This window comes from Bombyx mandarina, chromosome A1 (genome assembly GCF_030267445.1).
Source record: "Bombyx mandarina strain Sakado chromosome A1, ASM3026744v2".
In the NCBI taxonomy this organism is placed as follows: Eukaryota; Metazoa; Arthropoda; class Insecta; order Lepidoptera; family Bombycidae; genus Bombyx; species Bombyx mandarina.
The window spans coordinates 22,488,883-22,515,943 of record NC_143234.1 but is presented as its reverse complement, the minus strand read 5'-3'; the positions used below and the strand labels follow the sequence as shown (position 1 = coordinate 22,515,943).

At 40.8% G+C, this 27,061-nt stretch overlaps 1 protein-coding gene across 3 annotated transcripts in view; it reads left to right on the top strand.

Moving 5' to 3' along the window:
- Window positions 1–27,061, top strand: part of RhoGAP102A (Rho GTPase activating protein at 102A) — an 84,407-nt gene that overhangs the window by 40,383 nt on the left and 16,963 nt on the right. For all 3 annotated transcript variants that reach the window (XM_028181146.2, XM_089739437.1, XM_028181144.2), the window contains exon 4: window positions 20,419–20,552. In XM_028181146.2, coding sequence (XP_028036947.2) covers window positions 20,419–20,552 — 134 coding nt within the window. The remainder of the gene's footprint in view (window positions 1–20,418; window positions 20,553–27,061) is intronic.

Genomic DNA, 27,061 nt, shown 5'->3' with positions numbered 1-27,061 from the left:
AATCCCACCCCTCCTGGCTGAACCTTTGCTCGCCCACTTATCCTGGTGAGAGTGGAAAGGAGTCAGGGACACCAGTAATTCTTCAATAATAAATTAAGAACTCAAATCGTTTGGCCTAATAGGCGCGGTGTCCAATGCGTATTGCGTTGTACCATTGTACTATCGCTAGGAATGGTATTGTTTTCTCGAGAATATAACACGCGTGTGGGTTAATGACTGGTTTTCTTGGTGAAGAAACAGCATCGTGTAATAATAAATGAAAGCAGCAAAATTTATAAAGCATCGTAACTGGTAGGTAACGCGGTGTTTGATGCGTATTGAAATTTTCATATTAATCCTACGTCTTGAAGTTGATAAAAAATATGTTCAAAGCTTTTTAATAGAACACATTTCATGAAAAATACGTTAATATAAACGTATTAGGGGTTAAAGTATGAAATTGTCGATTTGTACTATAAAATTGAATTTTTTGTTTCATTTAACATCTATTGACTATGACATGTACTTTTTTAAAAGAGGCTTGTGGATAGTATTAAGCGGTAGGCAGCGGCCTGGCTCTGCCTCTGGCATTGCTGAGGTTCATAGGCGACGGTAACCACTCACCATCAGGTGGGCCGTATGCTCGTCTGCTTACAAGGGCAATAAAAAATATATATTTCATGTTCATTATCAAATTACAATATGGTATGGGGTGTTAAAAGAAAATAGGATTGCAGTGATCGCCTTGCACATAGTGGGTATGGAGCCGTCGGTCATATTCCAGACACAAAATTGCATCTGGCTCTGTACCTGATCACAAGGCAAGAACTACCCAAGTATGGCTTGAAACGTTCCAGACTCTATAAGACCTGAAGACTGCCCTTCGTTTAGCTCAGACCTCAACCCTTTAGACTTCAAATTATGGTCAGTTTTAGAGGACATGGCCTGCTCTAAATGACACGGCACGACACATTGACTCTCTTAAAAATCTTTGGAGCAAGCAGTGGCGAAGTTTCCCTTGGAAACAGTGCGCAATTCCATAGATTCGTGGCCAAACAGATTAAAGGCCTGTATAAAAGCCAAAAATGGCCATTTCGAATAGAATTTTTTTTTAATTTTTGCTGAGACTTTAATAAATAAGTAGGTATAAATTTTAACTAGAGGATGACCGAGCTTTGCTCGATATTTTTTTTTTGATAACGCCATCTTGCTGTGTCTTTAAAGCGGTTAGTTGCCCTAAATTAAGAAAAATAATATTCGCCAATAGATGTCGGGAAGAGTTGATTATTGAAAACACAAATAAAACAACATTTTCTGAAAATAAATCGTAGCTAGATTGATTTATCGCCCCCGAAATCCCCTGTATTGCTCGTTTAAAGGTATAAGATATAATAATACATTACTTTATTAACTAAAAATGCATTTTCATTTTTAACAGAACTTATGTTTGGACTAGGTACATATTCATACGTATGTGTGTGTGTGTGTATAGTGTGTGAAAGAAAATAGTTGACTGCGTTCCTCAAATACCACAGCCGACCCTCACCTCGTATTACAATTCAAGATGAAATTTATTTTTGTTCAAGAGAATTTGATTGAGAAAGTATTCGGGCACTTCAGACTGTACTATACTTGTTTGTGAAGTGAAATAGCACTTTAGAATATTTATACGTGCGAACGATTATTTTGCTTATTCAATTAAAGTTTACTACGCGACGTTGTCTTAACTTACTGCTGAAATAATAAAGCCGTCGCGTCGTTTCGGCACGGTAATTACACGTTTACGACTCCGGATTGCGAATGCGAATTCATTTGACGTAAAAATTGAGACGCGCGTGAATTTTAACGCATTTTACATACTATATGTATACAGCGCGTTTTTATTTTGCGATGATATTTTATTAATTCACAATGTTCATTAATTCACGATGGAATGTGTAAATGACGATACGAGAGAGAGAGGAGTGAGTGTTGAGATGACGGCTGATAGAAGAGAACGGAAGAGAAAAATTAGCTGTGCCGACCCCGCCTAGTGGGATAAGGTGGAGAAAAAGAAGAAGATTTTATTAATTCACAAATATATTATTCAATGTAAGTATTATCAAAATTATTTAATTCCAAATCAGTTATTTCATTTATAATATAATAATATGTATTTGCAGTATCTTCTATATTTGTTACTATAAAATAAAAGGTATATTGGCTTGTTTAGAATTGCGTATTTGTTCCAAATTTCCATTTCGTTAATAAAAAATGAATTTTTTTTGTTGCCTTAGTAGGCAGACGAACGTAAGCCCTACCTGATGGTATGTGGTTACCGTCGCCCATGGACTTCAGCAATGCCAGGAGCAGAGCCAAGCCGCTGCCTACCGCAAATGTGTCATGTGTTTGTATATTCGTTTCAAGTCGGAATGGCTACAAATCTACCCGTCGCGTATATTGATACTAAATATAAATAACTAAACTGAATAAACAAACAAACTTAAATCAATATGTTTAACAGACACTTGAAGATAACTAATATTATAATTTTTGCTGACCAAAATATCTGTCAGCAAATTGCAATTAGATCAAATAAAACATCATTTGGTCTAATCGCAATCAAGCACAATCTGAAGACATCCTAAAAATTTGACCAAAATCGTTCAGCCGTTTCGGATTCTTTAGAGATCATACATACAAAAACACAGCAAATTTTCTATATATAGATCTAGGTAGATGATCAACCAAGTACAATCTCTTGGGAATCATCGATACGTTAATTCTTACAGCTTCGAATCTTTTTAAAGGTGAGGTTTGTAATAATTGGGAAAGGGCTCCGTGCATTCAAATGTTTTAGAATTAGTGACTGGCATCACAATGCCATGGCAGTGATTGTGTAAATCTCATTCTATATTCACAAGTGGCCCACACTGCGTGGTAATTGAGCTGTTATTGATACCTTTACTGGTGGTAGGACCTCTTGTAAGTCCGCGCGGGTGGGTACCACTACCCTGCCTATTTCTGCCGTGAAGCAGTAATGTGTTTCGGTTTGAAGGGTGAGGCAGCCGTTGTAACTATACTTGAGACCTTAGAACTTGTATCTCAAGGTGGGTGGCGCATTTACGTTGTCTCTGGGCTCTCTGTCTCTTACGGATGTCTCTGGGCTCCAGTAACCACTTAACACCAGGTGGGCTGTGAGATCGTCCACCCATCTAAGCAAAAAAAAAAAATACCTTGCTGTTATCTTCCGCCTAAGGGTCATTCCATGATCTGCCATTTTCTAGTTAAGGTAGATGGGATCTTAATTATTTTTTCGGCGGTTGATGTCTATTATCTTGGAAGCATGTACTGATTGAAGATTTTAGACAGTTTGACCTATTAGGGGATAAAATAAGGGATGTGATTATCCATCGTTTCCAATGATAATAACTTGTTCTTTTATTGCTTATACGGGTGGATCAGCTCCTGTCCCACCTGATGTTAAGTGGGTACCGGAGACATGAGTTCTAGTCTCAGATTTTATAGTATAACAGCTGCCCCACTCTTAAAATTGAGAGGCATTATTGCTCCACGGCCTAAATAGGCAGGCTGGTGGTACTTACCCTTGCGGGCACATAAGTCGCCCTAACGCTATAAAAAATATAGGTGTTTTTTTTTATTGCTTAGATGTGTGGACGAGCTCACAGCCCACCTGGTGTTAAGTGGTTACTGGAGCCCATAGACATCTACAACGTAAATGCGCTACACACCTTGAGATATAAGTTCTAAGGTCTCAGTATAGTTACAACGGCTGCCCCACCCTTCAAATCGAAACGCATTACTGCTTCACGACAGAAATACGCGGGGCGGTGGTACCTACCCGTGTGGACTCATAAGAAGTCCTACCACCAGTAATGTGGTATTAGCACAATATCCTGATTCCGTGCGAACTCGGAGCGGGTGAGCACATACGCACATGAGTGATATGCACATACACACACATATCGTCTTGCCGCATTAAAAGTGTAAAATTTCCAAAAATATTCGAAATTGAGTTAATATGCGGAATCATTTGGTATCACCAGTATTTTTCTCATAAATACTGTCAAAAGAGCGTAGTTTAGTTTTAGTTTTTTTAGTTTACCTATGTTTTGACTACTATTAACAAAATTAATACATAATTTTATCTTAGTTTAAAAGACAAATAATGTAACTAGTAAAAAATAAATAAAAAATATTGCAAAGATGATTAATATTAAAAATATCACATGTTAAACCTTTAAAACACTCTCCTGTAAAATTAGTGAGTTTTGAGATTATACAGTTTTAATTCGAGAAGAGGATATGTGCCGTGTATTAATTCGTTTATTAATCTCCAACAAAATTGTTTCGTCGCACATACATCCGTCGACAAACCCGCAAGAAAAAAAAAGCATTAACAATTCCAATAATTCACGTGTTTCACGGAACTCCACGCGTTTCCAGCGAGATACTAATGTAAGCCAATTATATACATGACCGGCGAGAATTTTTAAAGCATAGCACATTGGCGAGTATTTAACAAAATTTCTAACTTAGTGTTTCTTTTTTTTTCACTGTTTTTTCTTGCATATATCGATGGACTAGCTCACAGCCCACCTGATGTAAAGCGGTTACCGGAGCGTAAATGCCGCCACCCATCTTGAGATATGAGCCCTAAGATCTCAGTATAGTTACTACGGTTCCCCCACCCTTTAAACCGAAACGCATTACTGCTTCACAGCAGAACTAGACAGTGTGGTGGTACGTGCGGATTCACAAGGCGTCCTACCACCAGTAAAAAGTAGTATTATATAGTATAGTATAAAGTAGTATTATGTAATTTATTAAGTTAGTAATTAGTAAGTAAAACAGCAATAAAGTTATATTATTATTATAATAATTATTTGAAAATAGAACCAATAAGAGTGTTCAAACTTATAATTTCAATTAATTATAGTCGAATTTCGACTACTGCGGGGACCACTAGTATACGTAAATAGAGAATAAACACCCAGAGGAAGAGCAAAAAAACCTGTTCACCACTCTCGGCGCAAGAGTGAAGGGCGCTAAATACTGCGCCACCGAACCTGTGAATCAGTCAGTCAAGCAAGATAGTGGTACCTACCAAAGTTTATGACACACCCTGCTACTAGTGCCATAGATATGCGTGTTTGTTTTTTTGATCGCCTTGTTTGTGGAATGGCCATCCTCGCTAATTTTAGGTAGGCAGCGGCTTGGCTACGGTAGGCAGCGGCTTGGCTCTGCCCCTGGCATTGCTGAAGTCTATGGGCGACGATAACCACTCACCATAAGGGTGGCCGTATGCTCATCTGCCTAAAAAAAAAATCTGCAATAAATAAAAACGATTTACAATGAGATCCAGTATTTGTTAAATATGTTTATTATTAGGGGTGTATTGTCTTTGTCTATTGATCATCGTCATCATCTCAGCGTGTATACTGTCCACTTCTGAACATCGGCTTCTCCAAATGATGTCCAGTGCGGCCGATACATTGCGGCCGATACATTGGTCTGGGCTTCCCACACTGCGCTTACCAGTACGTGGTCTCCATTCGATCGTATTTTATGTATTACGATATATACAGCATAGGGAGACAATCCTTGTCCACAGGATCTATGAATATGAACAGTTTTATCTTTATTCGCGTTTTAGCTTATTCGCATATCCCAAAACCTTTTGACGTCTATGCTATTCAATTCTTCACGGATTCACGGTTCTCTCTAAACAGGTTGATTGCCGTGTAGGTCAACAGTGCCTAAAGCGGCGCACTGAAGTAATTATGTCGATTTCTGTCTTCGATCTTCTTACTAAGGCGCCGGAATATCTAGTAGACTCTGGGAAAGACGAATCCGAATATACTTATAATGAATCTATTTCTATGAGACCTAAAACACTAAAATATACATTAATAATAAAATAAGTTAGGCAAACCAGACGCTTAGCAACAGAATTCGACATAATTACTTCAGTGCGCCGCGTAGGTCACGGGTAATCCACAAGGTAGTCAACGTGTTAAATAACAATACCCTTTTTGATTTTTATTATTGATATATTATTTTGATATTAAGCTCGTTGCAAATTAGTCTCTGTTGACTTGATATAATTTGATTGAAGTTAACAGGGAGTCTTATCGTTTCCTGCGAGTCTGCAGTGCGTAAGTGGAGGCTGTTCACAATGTTGTCTCACAACCCGCCAACTCGAGTTGGCGCCAGTCCAAAAAATACAAGACGAACACTTGCACCATGCCCCCTGCCCCCGTGCGTCTCAACAACGTTTTAAAACCATGGAAACAAATCTCTTTGTGAAACTATCCGTCGACATTCCGATGTTACGCTAATTATCATATCTATACTAATATATAAAAGTACAATAGTTTTTACGGATGTTCCGTTATAACAATTGAACCATGCATCCGATTGACTTGAAACTTGGTGTCCATGTAGAAAATACATGTACTTAATGGATAGGCTAATATTACTATGGGTGTTGGACTCCCTACACCAGTTGCTGAGTCGTTTATGATAAGAATCTTTGTGGGGGTGAGAAATAATAATGTTAATTTTAAATGCCCAGCGAAGCGGACGGGTACAGCTAGTTTTAGAGAAAGTTGTGTGAAAGACGATATGTGTAAGAGGGGAGTGAGCGAAGAAATGGTATATGATAGAGGAGTATGAAAGGAGAAAACATTCTGCGCCGACCTCAGGTGACTGAGAGAAGGGCAGGAGAATTATGAGTATATAAAGTGCTTCGTGTCACGACCCTCACCGAGGAACACGATGCAAGGAGGATGAAGGGGGTAAGGTATTGAATATTTCTCATGACCATGAAAACTGTAACAAAGCTTAAGGCAGGCAGCGGCTTGGCTCTGCCCTTAGCGTTGCTGACGTCCACGGGCGACGGTAACCGCTCACCATTAAGTTGGCCGTATGCTCGTCTAGAAGAAAAAAGTATCCAAAACGTCGGAAATAATATAAACACCAGTAAAAAATACGAGATTAAACAGTGAAAATAGTTTTAATTATATTAATGAGGCGCGCAAATCAAAGGAAATACTATCTATCTCTTTGAGGTGATGAATATTGGTTTATAAAAAGTTTATAAACACGTATTCAAGAAATAATATTTTTTTATTTTTTGGATTGCATTATAACGCACGCCTTGTAATAAGGCGACTTTTGTACCTAACCTGCCTATTTCTGCCGTGAACCAGTAATGCGTTTCAGTGTGAAGGGTGGGGCAGCCGTTGTAATTATACTGAGGCTTCGAACTCACCATCAGGTGTTATGGTAGGTGGCATTCACGTGCTGATGTCTATAGGCTCTGGAAATCACTTAACACCAGATTAACCGTGAGCTCATTCACCAATCCGCCCAAATATATTAAAAAAAATATATAATTGAAAACATTCACTACGTAAAATAGTTAGATATAAAAACAACATAACACATTAAATTATAATGCTTTTCGGAACATTGAAATCTGGACGAGAGAGAATTCCAAGAGCGTTCTTGTTTACATACCGACATGTGTGGCAGTTCAGCCGAAAAAATCACCAGTAATCAAGGAAAATTGGAAACAGATCAAATACTTTGTTAGTGCACGACAAATACATTCGCGCTCGAAATAAAAATTCAATAAAAAAATTACCGACGTGTCCACGTAATTAGAAAATTCTTAGACTTTCGTTTCGTTTTTTATGTTTGTAATCACGTAACCGTGTCTATTTTAGAGCGAACAGACGAGCGCGCATCCCGCCTGCTGTTAAATGATCATTGGGGCCGATCAACGCGGCTGAAAGTTTCATTGTATTGATGTTTTTTTTTTAATGTTTGAACTATTACTGGTGGCTCTGAGGCCTTTTCAGTTTCATCAGTACAGGTGGGCGAGCAAAGGCTCAGCCAGGAGGGGTGGGACTTACTAACAGCTGCCCGAGCGCCTCCGAAGTAGACCTAACAACTCAAGAGCATTTTCCGCGAATGAATCTACTACCGGATCGGAATCGCGACCCGCTGAGAAGATCCGGCGAGAAACTCAGCGAACTGATTCATGGGTTAAGTTGCACGTCGACCTCTTTGTCGAGTTCGACGAGTACGGTTACCAGGGTCCATAAACCTGGTCCTAGTGTTAGAGCTGAAGGCGTCTGTATTGATTTATATATAAGTACAACGTATTGACAACATTTATTATACCTATCGTGTTTACAATACTTGATTATTTTTGTCCCGATTTTTTTTATTGCTCAGATTGGTGAACTAACTCACAGCCCACCTGGTGTTCAGTGGTTACTGGAGCCCGTAGACATCTACGACGTAAATGCGCCACCCACCTTGAGATATAAGTTCTAAGGTCTCAAGTATATTTACAACGGCTGCCCCATTCTTCAAACCGAAACACATTACTGCTTCACGGTAGACATAGGCAGGGTGGTGGTACCTACCCGCGCGGACTCACAAGAGGTCCTACCAAGAGTAACAATAGTCAGATGACTGAAATACAGATGAAATATTATGACAGCTTAACAGCTAATAGGCAGCAGCTTGGCTCTGCCCCTGTCATTGCTGAAGTCCATGGGCGACGGTAACCACTCACCATCAGGTGGGCCGTACGCTCGTCTGCCTACAAGAGCAATAAATAAAAATAATAAGCCACCTTCAAAACTAGTATAAGTAATCAGTGTATAATATCATTGGTAAGAGTAAAACGAAGTTCAACACGGGCGCGGCCGCGGTCCTCAACACAACTAAGCCAAACGTCCTTGCTGAAAACGTGCGGTGATCGACACACTAAACACACACAACACGAAATCGAAACATTCAAATCGCCACGAAAGAGATTCGCGTATACAAATGTTTAAAAATAGTCGTAACCGACCCGATGGGGTAACCAGTGAGCAATGTCAGTCAACGCGAGCCCATACATTGTTCCAGTCGAAAATATAAACACGAGTTTTGATGGCCGCTCGGGTTTTATTCCTATTTTCCTAATAGTAATTTAAGCGGGCCATTAGTTCATGTAATTCCTCGAGGCTCACACTAGTTAATGAGTGGGATGACTGATTTTTTATTGTCTTAATAAATACAGACGGTAAACGATAACGAAAATAAAATTAACTCGCAAATAAAGGAGTTCTAAGCGCGTTAATTTAAACTTGACAGAGGGCGGCCTATTTTGTACAATGACGTCATCGTACAATAGAAACTACTTAGGATCGTTTTTTTTTTGCGGCAAAGAAACAGACTATCCCCTCTCAATTTCCCATAAAGAACTTTAAAGCTCACATTTGTGAAATTGACTAGCCGATTTCAAATTATTTTTTATGTACATTTATTTCATCTATAGTTATTGTGTAGTATAGAATGATATGAAGGCATCTCATCCTATTTGTGTTAAGAAAGCTTTAAATGGGTTCACCGAAGGCAAATAAAAGAGGGCAGTGTTTTCTGAGCATTCGTGGACTGTGAAGGTAGCTGGTATTTATTTACAGATGGCATTGTGTGCCCTCCTTTTTTTCCCCTACCTGGTAGCCTAAGAAGCTATTCCAGCTACGCACAGATGGGTAGGTGAGCTCACAGGCTCAATCTGAGAGAATTTGCTAACACTAGCCCTAGCAAGAGCAGAGCTTCGCAGAATCTACCGCCGGATCGGAATTTGCGACCCACTGAGAAGATCCTGCGTGAAACTCAGTGGGCTGTGTCTATTGGTTAGTTCGCTCGATGACGAGTTCGACGAGAATGGTGACCGGTGCTTGAAGGTCCTAAAAGAACCGACAGATTCACTTTACACACGCCAGGGTATCCGACAAGATATGTTTTGGGCGATGTTGGTGGCTTTGCGTTGCCCCGTCGCGGTCGGTTAAGTAATTAGCGCCGGCCAAGATAAGAGGGATTTCGTGTCGCGCCGCTTTGTCGAAGTAGTGCCCGAACCAGCCTGCCAATTTCAATAGGTAAGCAATAATAATAATAATGACATGTGGAGGGTGGTATCTACAGAAATAATCCCGGTAGTTGTGTCGGTGAATGGTTTGGTCCCTAAAAGCCTCTCAAAACATCTTGAGAGGCTTGGTCTCAACAAAAAGTCGGTGGTGGCCCAAATGCAAAAAGCAGTCTTGCTCGACAATGCCCGTATAGTTCGCCGGTTTCTATCTCAATAGTCCCTAACGCTCCGGCCGATTGTTGCCCACCTCGCCGGAGTGTGTCCTGCCGTCTTCCCAAGCGTGACAGTGTTCAATACAGAATAATAATAAATAATAAAAATCATTTATTACCTTTCACATCACAGAAAATAAAATGAAATACGAATAAAAGAAAAGAAAGAGAAAAAGGCGAAAGGCAAAAGGAGGTGGCTCAGCTATTGCTGTTCAAGGTTGATAAATCGAACAGCGCTGATTTTCAGTCACCCCCGTTTCCCCTTGGTTCTTTGGGGGAATGAAGGCTAATTACGTGTGTACATACTTAGAATATGGTATAAATTAGTAAAACTAGTAAATTATAAAAATTTAAGAAAAAAACATAACAAAAATCAAATTAAATTGTGAACCCGAATACAAAACATAATAAGCAACACAGTAACAACACCCCGTAGGCAGCCCACAACGAAACAACAAATAAAATAAAATAAAGCACGATAATACTATTACTAATACTAATAACACGTAGTTATTTAAAATATGGGCTAAGCCGCTATGCAATATTCTTTGAGATTTCCACTTCACGTATCAAAGGGATGGTGATATTTATCCACATTAAGACAGTTTTGCGCCTATTCGAAGAACACGTTTTTCAACTATATTCTAATTGTGGTTTATCGCGCAGTATTAAAAGGATATTTTAGATTTTAGCGTCAGGATCAACCGTAATTACGAAAGTTTTAAGAACCTAGTTCATTCCCAGGCCTATGATGTTATATCACTTAATGTTAATGTATATATAATTCTTCTCTCCATGTGTATGTTAGTGAGCTCCTCCTAAAAGATTGGACCGATTTTGATGCCATTTTTTGTGTTCCAGTGAGTTCGAGAATGGTTTAAAGTTCACAATTCGGTTTTTTAAAAATAAGTCCAGATTGTTCCAAAATATTCATATTATGTATATATTGTATGAAATTACATATTCATACCGTTTATTTATATTGCACTTGAGCCAAATACTTCATACTTCATAAAAGTGTTTCTTGTTAGAATTTAGGTCACGTTTTTTTATGTAATACAAAAACTATCTATCCTTACCAACCGAAATACAAAATGTCTTACATTCAATGAAATTTATATTTAGGGTTTAATTTCGCGTTAATTATTTTTATTTTACTATTTCTTAAGTGTTAAATACTTTACAGTTTACGTGGTAAAGGACGACCGATGTTATTATCCGTCGACATTTGTGCTAGCTACTGTCAAATAAAAAAAATATCTTGATATTTAAATTTCTCTCACACCTAAAGAACTAACACTATTATGAGTCCCGGTCTTGGCTTGGATCTTCCGATCTACATACCTTTTTGATAGCAAGGTACTTTGTTCTTTGAGGGTATTCCGATCGATGGCTTTAGTGGTTATTGGAACACAGAAAGTCACAACATGCCTGCTGCTACCCACGTTGAGACATGACTTCGAATATTTATATAGTGTGTATATATTACCTAATTTGGCTGTTCCATTCTTTGAATTGGAACGAGTTACTTACACAAGCCCGTCAATAGCAACACAATATAAATAAAAATGGAAACTAAAGCACCGGATGCATTATATAAAACAATTTATTACTAAAAAACACAAATTATATATTTGTACCAGTTCATTTATATTCTTATATCAAATAAACTCAGTGTCGGTTAGAGTTTTAAAAAAGAGTTCCTTGACCCGACCCGTAACAGTACGTACCCCCGTGTGGGATCACAAGATGCCGTACCCATGTCCTTACGGATCCATCAGATCCAATAACCCTTGCATTAGACACCTTTAGCTCAAACACTAGGAGGGACCCCGGTAACCGTACTCGTCGAACTCGGCAAAGAGTTCGACGTGCAACCTAACCTAAACATCAGCCCGCTGAGTTTCTCGCCGGATCTTCTCAGCTGGTCGCGATTCCGAACCGGTAATAGATTCATTCGCGAAACTGCTACTCTTGAGACGTTAGGTCTCCTTTGGAGGCGCTCGGGTAGCTGTTAGCAAATCCCACCCCTCTTGGCTAAGGCTTTGCTCGCTCACTTGCCCAGGTAAAACTGGAAAGGCCTCCGGACCACCAGTAATTTCTCAAATATAAAAAAAAGGCTCCGTACCACCTGATACCACCTTTTACTGGTGGTAGGACCTCTTGAGAGTCCGCGCGGGTAGGTACTACCACCCCGCCTATTTCTGCCGTGAAGCAGTAATTAAGGCGTTTCGGTTTGAAGGGCGGGGCAGCCGTTGTAACTATACTGAGACTTTAGAACTTATGTCTCAAGGTGGGTGGCGCATTTACGTCGTAGACGTCTATGGGCTTTGTTACTTTGGTAGCTTCTAATGCAATTCCCACTTCAAAAACAAGTTCGTTCACACGCCGCCCAATTTTACAAAACCACCGATTGATACGGGCGCTCGACCGGCGCTATTTTAATATTCAACTCGACAGAATGCAAATAGAAAACATGTTTCCGCGAAATCTTAAACGCGGCAGACGATAAATTTAATAATAGGTCGATCTCAGTACCTTAGTCACGGCAGTCCCTGAAGCTGCAATACTTTAAGACAAATATTTTTTGTTGTATGGATACTAGCGACATCTTGTAGTGGATGCCCCTAAACTTATATGCTGTTAAAGTTAATGCAATTAATTATTGTATAACTAAATAGAAAATTAAAAAAATATGAAATCTTACAAATCTTTAATTGTTGTAGAAAATTTACAAAATCCTTCATTAAAAATAAAATATAGGATAGGTAATATGTTCGGCTATTTTTATTTTACTGGGGGTAGGACCTCTTGTGAGTCCGCGCGGGTAGGTACCACCGCCCTCCCTATTTCTGCCGTGAGGCAATAATGCATTGCGGTTTGAAGGGTGGGGCAGCCGTTGTAACTATACTGAGACCTTAGAACTTATATCTCAAGGCGGGTGGCGCATTTACGTTGTAGATGTCTATGGGCTCCAGTAACCACTGAACACCAGGTGGACTGTGAGCTCGTCCACCCATCTAAGCAATAAAAAAAAAACTACCGGGGCAATGAGAAACAAATCGAAGCGAAGCCATCTAGTGGCCGACGCCCGTAAACATTTTTGTTGAGTGCTTGAGTTGCTTATCTAAAAATTTATGCGTATTATCTATGACGACAGTGTAATACGGTCGTAAATCAAACGCACGCCGATGATCTTAAAAATTTAGTTTTCGTTTCGCGATTCGAAATATGCATTGTATTCGTTCGTGTGGCGTCGAGCCAGTTCGATAATTGTCTAGAAACTACTCCCCATCCTACGTTTAAATTTAATAGTTTATTACGTATAGTTTTCCGCGTGCTAATCTGTTATGTGTTACATGAAAAAAAAAATTGTATCTGTTTTACGTTAATTTTGTACGTAAAATTATGTTTTTATTTTATTTTTTTGTTTCCCTTATAGGCAGATGAGCATACGGCCCTGATGGTGAATGATTACTGTCGTCTATGGACTTCAGTAATGTCAGAAGCAGAGCCAAGCCGCTATCTTCTTATCTATATTTATCTGTTCTCTCTGTCGTGTAGGAACAAACGATGATTTTACGGAAGCAATCTTTTAAGATATCCACAGCAGTCGTTTTCTTAAGCTTATAGAATATTCGCGTGGCACATCTTGGAATAAAAATTAATAATGTAAAACAAAATGAAAACTGTCTGTACTAAAATTCAGCGGGGTATTCCGTAGGATAGACCATTCTAACCGGCGCCATCTAGGCGGGCTTCGGATAGCCTGCCGACCGAGAGGGCTGGTGGTCGTGGCGCCGACGACTGCCAGTCCGGCGTCCCGAGGGGGAGGGTGATGGGAGAGATGTGGTCCGCACTAAACGCTTCACTTTCCCCCCTTTGCCTTTTCATGAGTTTTGTCTCATGCGAGGTTTGGACGTTGGTTGTTGAGAGACAGGAGGTTTTAGTCGGTTCGACTCCGACATGCCCCGCCCTCCATCCCCAGTGAAGGGCGGAAGTCCGGCGATTTCGTACTGACAAAAAAAAATAATCTATACATACCTACATATAAATACAATTGGAGTGTCTGTTTGTAATATTGAAATAACCGCATTTTACTACATGTATATGAATATATATATACGGTACACACACCAAAATTGTTAATTAGTCAAGCTTCGCTCCGCGGTATGGCAATAACCGCGGGTAACATCGCGGGACTCAGCTAGTTGTAAAATAAAGGTATTGAAGTGTATCGTCTGAAGCGCACGACTGGCGGCTATACATACACATACTTATTACATACATATACACATATATATTTAAATACAGTAGGCGCGTCAGTAAAATCAGACCGGTTGGCCGCTAAATTATAATACATTCTAGTGTTGTCAATTACGAGGCTAAATATAAAATCAGTTTTGGATGACTGAAAATAACACGTGATTCAATATGTCTCGCGGAAGTCTAGCTGGATTGAACGTTATTACTGACGTAGCTTAAAATTTGTTTTTGACATACGGCCCGCGTCGTATCAAGGGATTACCTGAGTCATTACAGACAGAGCTGATCGAAGTTTTATTTGTATTGCAAACACAACAACATAAACCGGAACGTAGCATTATTTGTAGCTAAAACTTGACAGAACACGATAGTTTTTTATTCAAATAAACGTTTACAGAACCTTTTAAATAGCCATAACCTAAACGAGGCTTCGATATGTAAGTTCGTCACTGAGAAGGATCGCCAAAAGCCACAGAGCATGTTTATTCCCCAATTATTCCAAGTTATTGTAACGAAACGTTTTCAAAACACCTTTCAAACATTTGGGATTAATTTAGTAAATGAATATTGTTAAGTGTTTTTTATTGCTTAGAAGGGTGGACGAGCTCACAGCCCACCTGGTGTTAAGTGGTTACTGCAGCTCATAGAGATCTACAACGTAAATGCGCCACCTACCTTGAGATATAAGTTCTAAGGTCTCAGTATAGTTACAACGGCTGCCCCGCCCTACAAACCGAAACGCATTACTCCTTCACGGCAGAAATAGGCGGGGTGGTGGTACCTACCCGTCCAGACTCATAAGAGGTCCTACCACCAGTAACAAAGTTAAGTGCGGTTTAGATTCCGAAAAATGTGATATACTTCAAAGGTCGTATTTATTTCTGTTATTTTCCTGCCCTTCTCCCAATCACCTGGGTAGGCGCAACATGTTCTCTCCTTCCATACTCCTCTACCATATACCATTTCTTCGCTCACTCCCCTCTTACACATATCGTCATTTACACAATCCATCCCTTTTTTCTTAGGTCTACCTCTTCTTCTAAAGCCTTCCACATTATAGTTAAAACTCTCTTATTTCTGTTATCATCTTGCCTATTTCGGTCGTAAATGACTCGCGCACGCCGATTGGAATATTACGATAATTATTATACTATTCAATTGGGGCTCCGACCTCATGTGTCAATGGCTGGCGGAATACACGTTCTGATTGATGTCTCGGGACTCTGGTGAGCACCCAACACCACGTGGGCCGAGAGATCGTCCAGACATTTAGTGTTTGCGTTACCGACCAAGTGGGAGTATATTTTTAGACTAAGTTCAATAGAACTTTGATCTTCGAATCAAAGGTTTAATTTTTATGGGTTTACATTGGCGGACGGACAAGCGACTCACCTGGCTTTAAGTACTAATGATTAATGAGCACTCGTGAGTAATTAATGGGAAGCATTTTTTATACATATTACAGTCTTAAACGCTGTTTGTCGGGATTAATATTCTTGTTTTTAATACGCTTTTACTAGCTTCAGACGTACGTACGAGTATGTTAGTATGCAACGGAATCTTTGAACATGATTTTGACCCTTTTCGAAAAAACTAACAAAATACGCTTTTATAGAAAATCCAAATAAAAAATAGAAAATAAATTTTAATAAATTTTTTTTTTCTACTTTAACACCTGCGATCAATCGCCAAGACTATAATCAGGTGAGTTGTGATTTAACAATTGGTATGGAGGGACAGAGCCAATGCTCCGTCTCGCCTTAGTAGGGTAGCACGTCGGCTCTCTTGAGTCTTCTAATCGGATTTGGCTGCAATAATAAGCTGGACAACGGGTTTGGGTGAGCTTTCAAGCGGTTCTTATAGTTGGCTGAGTTTCATTCAACTTCATCCAAGACAGTTGGGATTTCCAGGTACTCGTGGATTTCAGAATTTCGAGTATACCAAGGCGCCGACGAGAGTACCCTCAGGATACTGTTTTGAGCTCTCTGGAGGCACATAATGTTGGATTTGCTGGCTGTCGACCACATTTGGATTCCATACGTCCAGATCGGTTTTATTATTGAGCAATACACCCGTAGCTTGTTGGATAGGGATAAGGCAGCCTTTTAATAAATTTGAATTAAAAATATTGTATATGTAATAATTTTTTAATTGGTATAAAAGCGTATTTTGTTAGTTTTTTTAAATTATTATTTATTTATTTAAATAATTATTAATGTGCCTATTCTGTTTTTGAATCAACTCCAGGTGTTTTAAATGGGAACGTCGCAGTTTGATCACAAGTCATTTGTAGAAGTTATTTAGCTACGAAAACATGAATTGCACTAATGATAATTTCAATTAATCTTGGACGTGTAGGTTATACGACAAAGGGAAGATCTTCCGCCGAGCGGGTGATATTTGCTCGGTAGACCGACGGTCCGGATGTTGTTTTTTTTTTTTTTTTTTCCTACCTAAGCTGATAGCCTTGAGAGGCTATGTCAGCGTAACCCTAACTTTAGTAGGTGAGCTCACGGGGCTCAACCTGACGATGTTGCTAACACGAACCCTAGCAAGAGCCGTGCTTCGCAGAATCTACCACCGGATCGGAAACGCGACCCACTGAGAAGATCCGGCGAGAAACTCAGTGGGCTGTGTCTGAGAGTTAGTTTACTCGTCGAGCCCTTCGTCGCAAGCGACGGGTTCGACGAGAACGGTGACCGGTGCTTGAATTACCTAAAAGCACCGTTAGTGGATCGGGAGGATCCGAGATGACGTGTTTTGGGCGACGTCGACTGCTTTCCATTCTGTCCGCAGGATCGGGAATGTAGTTACCGGCGGCCACGATGAGAGGGTTCTCGTGTCGTGCCGCTTTATCGAAGTGGCGCATGGACGCCGACTGCAGATACTTACTGGTGGACTCTAAGTCCAGGTCGTCATGGAGGTCGACGTTCCTGACGAACCACGGGGCTCCGACGGCTATCCTGCAAAAACGGGATTGAATGACTTGGAATGATTTCAAGTGTATGCGGGCCGCGTGAGCGAACACTACACTTGCATAGGTCATGACGGGGCGTATGCAAGTTTTGTAGAGTGTCACCTTATTTCTAAGGGCCGGATGTTGTTGTTCGGAACTTGTATATATGCAAGCTTATCTTGAAAATATCGTAAGCGAGATTTAGGCATCTGTCAAATATCTTGTGTTCTGTGATGGCTACCGCCACAGACGTATAAAGTTCTGTCGGTTAATAGAGAAATAAGGTTCGTTTGGTGGAAGACGTTCTCTTTGCTCTCCTAACATCATTTTATACAGTTTTTATTATCTCAATTTAGACGTGCCGTGAGAGATGATCATGCTTCGTCTGCCTACAGAGGCAATAAAAAAAAATATTCACTTATGTTTCTTTTATACCCACCTCTTTCCCTTTATCCTTCAAGGCTATTCTGACTCCACCTTGACTAGTAGGTTGAGCTTATAGGGCTGTGTCTGAATGAACTAGTTAACAGCTGCCCTAACAAGGCCATTGTTCTGTTGGATAGATTCAGCGTGTTATGTACTCTTACATCCGCACAGGTAGGAACCACCATCAAGTTTATTTCTGCCACGAAGCACTCAGGATTCCGAATGGAATTGTGATATAGCCGTAAATTATAATAAAGACTAGGATCTTATTACTCAAGACCATATTCAAGCTATGTTTACGCTTTCCGGTAAACACGTAACGCCAGATTTGCCATAAGCTCGATCAGCAAGATACCGTGGTAAAAAAATGCTACCTGAAAGTGCGTAGATTAGTATTATTATCCAGTGCGTTTAGTGAGAGTTTCTTAACGTTCTCGACAGCGTAAAAGTTCATTCAAATTTGTATGGAGTTGGAACGTTTGCCTACGTTTGCCGCTAGGGGCGCTTTTTTTTTTTTTTTTTTTTTCTCGGGCCGGGGGCCGAACCTCCTACGAGGTCCCCGCGCCTAGGGGGCGCGCGGGGTATGTGAGACTCAACGATCTGCAGGTGTTGAGAGCAGATCGCGGGCCCAAGGATTTTAGGGCCCACCCACTAAACGACTCCCCTGCACTCTTACACCCGACGTCCGATCTCCGTCCGGGGTCAGAACCCGTTCAGAGTAGGGGGGGTTCCCGCGGTCAACACTACAACCAGACACGCGGCGCCACCCCGAGGACGCCCGACCGACGGGTCGTCGAGGCGATAGTCGACGACCAACGACGTCAGTCTCCGCGGTACGGCGGCCCTACCAGGCCGCCCGGGCGGTGCCGCTGGTGTTCCGGGATACCCCGCTGGGCCAGAACCAGCCTGCCGGGTCGGAACGCGATACACCGCCGACCGGGTTGCTCTTCAACAGTATGTTCGGCGACGACAGCGACGACGAAAATGCGGACCGCATCGCAGTCCGCAGCCGCCGACGCGCCGTCCCGTCCTCCTGGTGAAAGTCCCAACTGCATACAAACTTGAGTTAACTTTTACGCTATCGAGAACGTTAAAAAACTCGCACTAAGCACGCAGTTCGATATTCACTACGGCATCATGTGAATACGAGTAGATCGGGCGTGTTGTTTATTAGTCCACGGACGGTCGAATTAAGCATCGAACTTTCCATTACAAATACTACGGTTTCTCGTGCTTTGTCAACTTCCGTAACCAATATACACTATGTCCTCGTTACGAACACATGTGTGTCACAAATAGTCACAACCCACTGAGTTTCTCGCAGGGGTCTCTGGGTTAATTTGCACGACAAACCCTTCGTCGCATTCGATGGGTTCGACGAGAACGGTGACCGGTGTTTGGAAAGCCTAGAAATACCAAAAGTGGATCGGGACGAGATGACGTATATCGACTTGAGAATTATAGCTAAATGTCTATTCCGTTGTTGTTAAGAGAGTTTTAACTATGAATGTGAAAGGCTTTAGAAGAATAGGTAGACCTAAGAAAAATTGGATGGATTGCTTGAAAAGCGATATGTGTAAGAGGGCAGTGAGCCAAGTAATGGTATATGATAGAGGAGTATTGAAGGGGAAAACGTGTTGCGCCGACCCCTGGTAATTAGGAGAAAGTTTACTGTTGGTAGGACCTCTTGAGAGTCCGCACGGGTAGGTACTACCACCCTGCCTATTTCTGCCGTGAAGCAGTAATGCGTTTCGATTTGAAGGGTGGGGCAGCCGTTGTAACTATACTGAGACCTTAGAACTTATATCTCAAGGTAGGTGGCCGCATTTACTTTGTACATGTCTATGAGCTCCGGTAACCACTTAACACCAGGTGGGCTGTGAGTTCGTCCAACCATCTAACAAAAACAAAAAATGTGTGGTGTCGTGGGACACCGGATAGGAACGAAGTTCCTTATTATAAAAATATTAATTTTAAGTTCTATTCGAGGTATAAAGAAAATAAAACCGGAGGTTTCGCAACAACCCACGGTCATTCGGTAACGTGCGAACTTATTGTGGTACACTTCATTCACGGTTGTTTGCATAAGAGTTAGTGTATTGCGCAAAATAACGCTCTGAGATCGTGGTCATCATTATCCTGCCCTTCTCCCAGCTACCTGGGGTCGGCGCAACATGTTTTCTCCTTCCATACTCTTCTATCATATACCATTTCTTCGTTCACTCCCCTCTTACCCATATCGTCTTTCACGTAATCCATCCATATCTTCTTAGGTCTGCCTCTTCCTCTATATCCTTCCACATTCATAATTAACATTTTCTTACCAACCTCATTTTCATTTCGTCTCATCACATGTCCATACCATCCCAAACGCGCACTTCTCAGCTTCTCTGTCACAGGTGTCACTTTCAGATTTCCTCTGACATATTGAGATCGTAGTCAATGAATGATAAAAAAATATTTTATTTTTTGTACGTTATTACAAAGTTAAGTCGTACACTGTGTGCATTACTAATAAAAATCTTACATTACGGACGTTTTTCCCAGTTAGGGTACCCCTCCGCATCGTCCTATAAGGAACTTCGTTTACCTCATTCCAGATACATCCATTAGATTAATATTAACAAAGTATCATGTTGCAGAGGCGCCACCGCGCAGCATGTTCGGGATGCCACTGTCTCAATGCGTGGAGACGGAGAGGGCGCTCCGGCGGCAACTCCACGGGGGTTCCAGGGCTTCTCTTGCCTCGCTTGGAGCGCTCGAGAAGGCAGACGATGTAAGTATTTCGCATCCTTATTAATCTGTACTGACCAGTCGAAGGATCAATTGAACGGTCAATTCGTTCTTTTGTCGACTATTTTTATATGTATATGAGAACGGTCGGTTCGTTCTTTTTCGTCTTTTTGTGTCTTTCATTAAGGACGTCAAAAAATGTACTGCGTTCCGCTGGTTACGTACGCCCTCGTTCCATTTCTTTTCGAATTCTTGTCAAGTCTCTGTCTTAGTATGTCTATGTCTAGTCATTACAGGTCTTATGTCCTGTCAAAGAGGTTGCACGCCACGACATATACTAATATTATAAAGAGGAAAGATTTGTTTGTTTGTATTGAATAGGCTCCGAAATTACTGAACCGATTCGAAAAATTCTTTCACTGTTTGAAAGCTACAGTATTCCCGAGTGACATAGGCTATAATCGTATTTGAAAAAAATTAGGGATCCTTACAAAACTCCAATAATGTAACCCAAGGTGTAAAAAAATTACCTAAAATATTCTTTATATCGCGTGCCCTCCGAAAACTATTCATGATAGAATAAAATAATATACTATGACTTTGTAGAACACATTATTATTTACAAAAAGTGTCGCAGTGATAGCATATGTCTAACTATTAAAGCTATGCCGCAATAAGTGTTCTTTTATTTTTAAAAAATAAAATAATGTCAAACATCGTTGACATTTTTGTTAAAGACCCGAACGGAGCCGGAGCGGGCCGCTAGTGATATAATAAAATCATAATCTGTTTTATTTGTAAGCTGCATAAATGACACACGCGCAATTTTGCGTGACATATTGATTTATACTAAAAGTAAATTAAAATCTACATTCAGTTCAATAACTTGGCATTTTTTTCATTTATTTATGTAACTTGTAGACCCAAGCTTAAAAATTCGTTGGTCCAATTCTTGGTCCAAATTGAAATGCATATGTTTGGGTAGACGAACAGTGGGTACGCGCCGCGCCATTATTTAAAAGATGGCGAAGTACATAAAACATAGACCTAGATCTATAAAAAGAGCGACCGGTTTCGATCACCAGACACCAAGTTTATTAATAAAAGTCAATCTTGCATCACAAAACATCTGTAACTAAAACGCGAACAATAAAAACTATCAATAGAAGATTGATGTGAACTTGCGTTTGGGAAACATTGTGCTAATTTGTACACACGTACATTGACCAGACTTGATCTATTATTTATTGTTTTTGCTCCTGTGTGAGCAGATAGGCGCGGCGGATATAAGCACATTCAAACTAAAAATGAAATAAATAAATTTGGCAACAATATTTACTATAAACGAATCAAATGTGATATTTTAACTTTTGGTATTTGATAATGAAATTTTTAGTGTTATTGTTTATAACAACAAAATGCGAGGCATAGAACAAAAAACGAATGAAGTAAAAGAAACATCAAAATAGGAGATAGAAAAAGTTGGGACAGACACGCTGCAATGGATATACTACTGAAGATATAGCCATAGAAGATATAAAAGATATATAAATGATATAGAAGATATATGGAAGATATATAGAAAATATAGAAGATAAGAGGGCTAACGTGAGACAGTCGGCTGGTCGTAAAACTCAAATCCCTTTGCAGCATGATAAGAGAAATTGCTGTGCCGTCCTTACACAATACAGGATAAGCGCAATCAGAAGAAAAAGAAGAATACTAACATCCATCACGCTTCAAGTGCGAGTCTGGTGGTCCAGTACAAATAGTTTCATCTTTAAAGCAATTTGGTGCTCAAAATCATTATACGATTTTGAATCTGATCTCTCCACTTCTTTATCAGTTAGTATTAATTAAGTGGATTCCTCTTACTTCACTCTCTCTCACACTCTTCCTCGTAAATATATTTATTAATTTCCATCTGCCACTTCTGCACTTTTTTAATTTAAAAAAGACAGAAAAATAGACAGCAAAAGGTCAATATAACAGTTGCTGCATTTTAGTAAATAAGTTTTTACAAAGTTTAACTCTATATTGTGTTGCGGCCTCTAGGTTTAGTGGTTCTGTGCGACATACTTAGAGGAAGCTAGCTGATGATAAACCCACGTAAAGGATGGAATGCGCTTTTAAGCGGTCTTTCTACAAGTATAATGAGGAAGAGGACTACGTTCCGAAATTAAAGTAAACTTCTTGCAGCCTAAGCCTCGTTGAAATGAGCAGTAGCCCACAAATGGCCGGTGATTACGAGAGTCAACGAAATGCAGTGACCGTATTTATTTCGGTTCTCCGAATGCAAGTTTTTGTCGTAATCTATGCGAGCGTTCAGAAATAGTTTCGTCTACTTCAGCCAAGACACGTAATGAATCTTGCGTGACGTTATTGTTCGTACTTTCTTGCAGAAGGGTTCTAATGTGTATTCTTAGAATTTTAGGACACAAGCTTCATGAATTTTTAGACGTTCGCGTCTAACGTTGCACGCTGAACTGAAAAATTATTGTTCATATATTTTCTTTGCAATAGTTCGTGCTCACGCTACAAGCATACCAATGCCTGTATCTATAGCTAACGATCACTGGTGATAGAGTTGTATTTATTACTGAAGAGGGGGCATCCTAAAAAAATTTAGATGGACTGTATGAAAGAAAACATCCGAGAGAAGGGGGTGGGTGCACAGATGAAGTATGATAGGCCTGAATGGAAAAAGAACATGTTGCGTCGATCATAGTGGGATAAGGGTCAGAATAATAAGAAAATGAAGATTTAATATCGGAATGCAATTGTGGTTCGCGGCTAAAATTGGTACGATGATGGTATTAAAGCTCACAATATACCTTAATACCACTAGTTAGGTCTCATTTATTTAGCTTTTAAAAGGAAAAGACAGATAAAACCATGTGTCGCTATGCAAAAAAAGAAGTATCCAAAGATTAACTATTAAAATTTGTATATATGCGCTTTATCTTGAAAATGTCGTAAGCGAGATTCAGGCATCTGTCAATTATCTTGCGTTGTATGATGGCTACCTGCCACATCACTCCCCTCCGAGACCGGAGGTCGTGTAATTTAGTTAGCGTTGTCCGTGCTGAGATTAGCTTGCAAGTGCCAGTGCTGCTCGAAGTTTGCGGTGAGTCGAAACTGAGCTTGAAATGCTGCGTGATTGTCGCCAGTGATGCTTGAAGTCTGCGGTGAGTCGAGACTGAGCTTGAATGCTGCGTGATGAGGCAGTGTAGGTGCGTGCCGTAGGACCAGGAAGCGCGGTGAGTCGGCTGCGATGGTCCTGTTGAGGCTGCGATGCTGGCTTGCTGTGGGACGACTGTCGATGACTTGCTTTTATCTGCGAGAATGCGGGAATTGTGGCAGCCGAAGTTCTTGATGCGCTGATAATAAATCAGAAGGTTGCGTGTTCACATCACGTCGGGGTCACCAGTTTGGGAATATACGACGTAAGGAAAGATCTTCCACCGAGCGGGTGATATATTTTGCTCGGTAGACCGACGGTCCGAATGTTGTTGTTCGGAACTTGTATATATGCGCTTTATCTTGAAAATGTCGTAAGCGAGATTCAGGCATCTGTCAATTATCTTGCGTTGTATGATGGCTACCTGCCACAGTGAGCATTGGTGTAGAAAATATTAAAGTTTCGGGAATTTAGTTTTAGAAAAAAAAAACAGTCAGTGACATGACATTTTAAAATATCAATAAGATCAAAGAAATACAATTTCTTTACAAACACAGAGACTGTTGAGCTTCACACGCGCTGTGCCTAGAGGCGCTTGCGAGCGGTTGGGAACCTGTTAACAAACTAACATAGTTAATGTCAGGGCGGAAGCTAAGTTTGGCCGCTTGTTTATACACGGGGTATTGGAAATGCTCTCGTGAACGAAGATAGACGGGCGAAGCCAATGTTTATCAATGAGTAACAATCGGAAAATTTAAATGTTAAAAGATAACACGTCTTCAAATTTAAATGCAAATGAAAAAGACAGCTTACCGTTTGGCTTATGAAATATGTCTATCAGTTAATGCTGATTGTATTTGTATATATTTTAACGTATACACAGGGGAATACTAGCTTTAGGCCAGGTGACCGTCTGGGACTTGTTCCCAGTTATTACTACATATAATATATGTGTGGGAACGGGCGAGAAGTGACGGAAGTTAGACAACAACCATACTTGGACAGTCGTCGAGATAAAACACACGCACACGTATGTAACGTTGTTTTCAGATTTGGAGTTTCACCAAAAGATCTCAACACACAAAATAATTTCCAGGTCAAATACGATCGACTCAATAACAATAGTTTTTTTTTATCATTGAGAGTTTACTGGTGGCCCTGAGGCCTTTCCAGTTTCACAAGGACAGGTGGGCGAGCAAGGGCTCAGCCAGAAGGGACTAACAAAAGTACGGAGCAGAGTTTTGCAGCAGAGTTCGCCATAGTTATTTCAATCTACCCACTTAGACTCTGTACACGATTACAACGCTTGTGTCTAAAATAATAAGTTAACTGGTGACCTAAATGCGACAAATAGTTTGTTACACACCGCTCTCTCTATGAATATTCATGACTTCTCAGCTCATTTAGGCTCAGCGGAGCTTAATTTGGCCTCTAACCTTCCACGGGGCCCTTCAAAATTCGCTAAAGCTCATAAACTCGAGCGCTTAACAAATAATATTCACTCCATAAAGCAGTCGAAGCGCCCCCACCGGACCGTGAGACTATAAAAAATTTTCCGTAACATTATCCAGAATACAAAACGCGTAGAATGTCGTAAAACGTGTAACGTATTAAATTGTAACCAACAAAACTAATTTATAATTGTAACGGTTTCGGGAATTGCGTTGTGGTTAATTTTGTGGTTCGTGTAATTGTTTCGGGTTGCAGTCGTTTAGTATGCGTTTTATATATACGAGTATTAGTTCGGATGCTTTGCGTTCGAGTTTTATATTATTATAGTTTATATATATGTTGGCTCACGTCAGGGATGGCTGAGCGGTAGGTTTCCGTCATCACTCGTATTCGATTGAACTCAGTTTAGTCAATAAAACTTTCCGAATAATAATTATTGAAACTTAACACACACAACTTTCACAATGACAGGGTAAACCGAGAGTTTCGTTCCACATACCGACAAACCGACTGACTGACTGCCAGAGACTCACTGACTGAAACGGACGGACCGTCTGATACGGACTAAATGACTGTCTGACACGGAATGCCACGACTCTTTTTTTTTCTTCCTACCTAAGCTGATAGCCCTAGCGGCTATGTCAGCGTAACCCTAACTTTAGTAGGTGAGCTCACGGGGCTCAAACCTGACGATGTTGCTAACACGAACCCTAGCAAGAGCCGTGCTTCGCAGAATCTACCACCGGATCGGAAACGCGACCCACTGAGAAGATCCGGCGAGAAAATCAGTGGGCTGTGTCTGAGAGTTAATTTACTGGTCGAGCCCTTCGACGAGAACGGTGACCGGTGCTTGAAGTACCTAAAAGCACCGTTAGTGGATCGGGAGGATCCGAGATGACGTGTTTTGGGCGACGTCGACTGCTTTCCATTCTGTCCGCAGGATCGGGAATGTAGTTACCGGCGGCCACGATGAGAGGGTTCTCGTGTCGTGCTGCTTTATCGACGTGGCGCATGGACGCCGACTGAAGATACTTACTGATGGACTCTAAGTCCAGGTCGTCATGGAGGTCGACGTTCCTGACGAACCACGGGGCTCCGACGGCTATCCTGCAAAAACGGGATTGAATAATTTGAAATGATTTTAAGTGTATGCGGGCCGCGTGAGCGAACACTACACTTGCATAGGTCATGACGGGGCGTATGCAGGTTTTGTAGAGTGTCACCTTATTTCTAAGGGACATTTTACTTCTCCTACATATCATCGGGTAGAGACGTCCTAGAATGAAGGCGGCACGGTCGCGTACCGTCTTGATGTGGGGGCGGAATGTCATCCTACTGTCGAGGGTGACGCCTAAATATTTGACCTTCGGGGCCCACGGTATGGGCTGGTCGAACATCGTGATTGGGCGAATGGTGGGGGCGGAGGTGTTGACGCGCCTAGTCGGGAGGGGGATGCTCAGCGTGGTGTTCGGAGGGCGACCCCTTTTGAAAAGCACCGCTGTGCTTTTCGTGGGGTTGATGTCGATGCGCCACTTCCGGAACCACTGTCCCATGGTGGTAGCTGCGGTCTGAAGTCGCCACGACTCTGTCCACGTACCGCCATTTTATACTGTGGCGTTACGGAGTCTACCCTACATTTTGTGATATTTATCAAAACAACATTTCATCATTTAAAATAATAGTCAAAACAACCTCTTAATATTACTAAAAGTCGTTAACCACGACATATATATATTATTATATATTTATTATTATAATTATTGAAGCGAAGGCTAGTCCGCAGTTTTCCTCGCTTTATATGCGATAACGCGTCTGGGTTACATTAGCTGTTATCGGGGTCTGACTTTGTATCGGGGCTTTAAAGAAAATATAAAATTCCGTGCTACTTAAGCTGTCAAAGAACTCTTAAAACAAGTTCT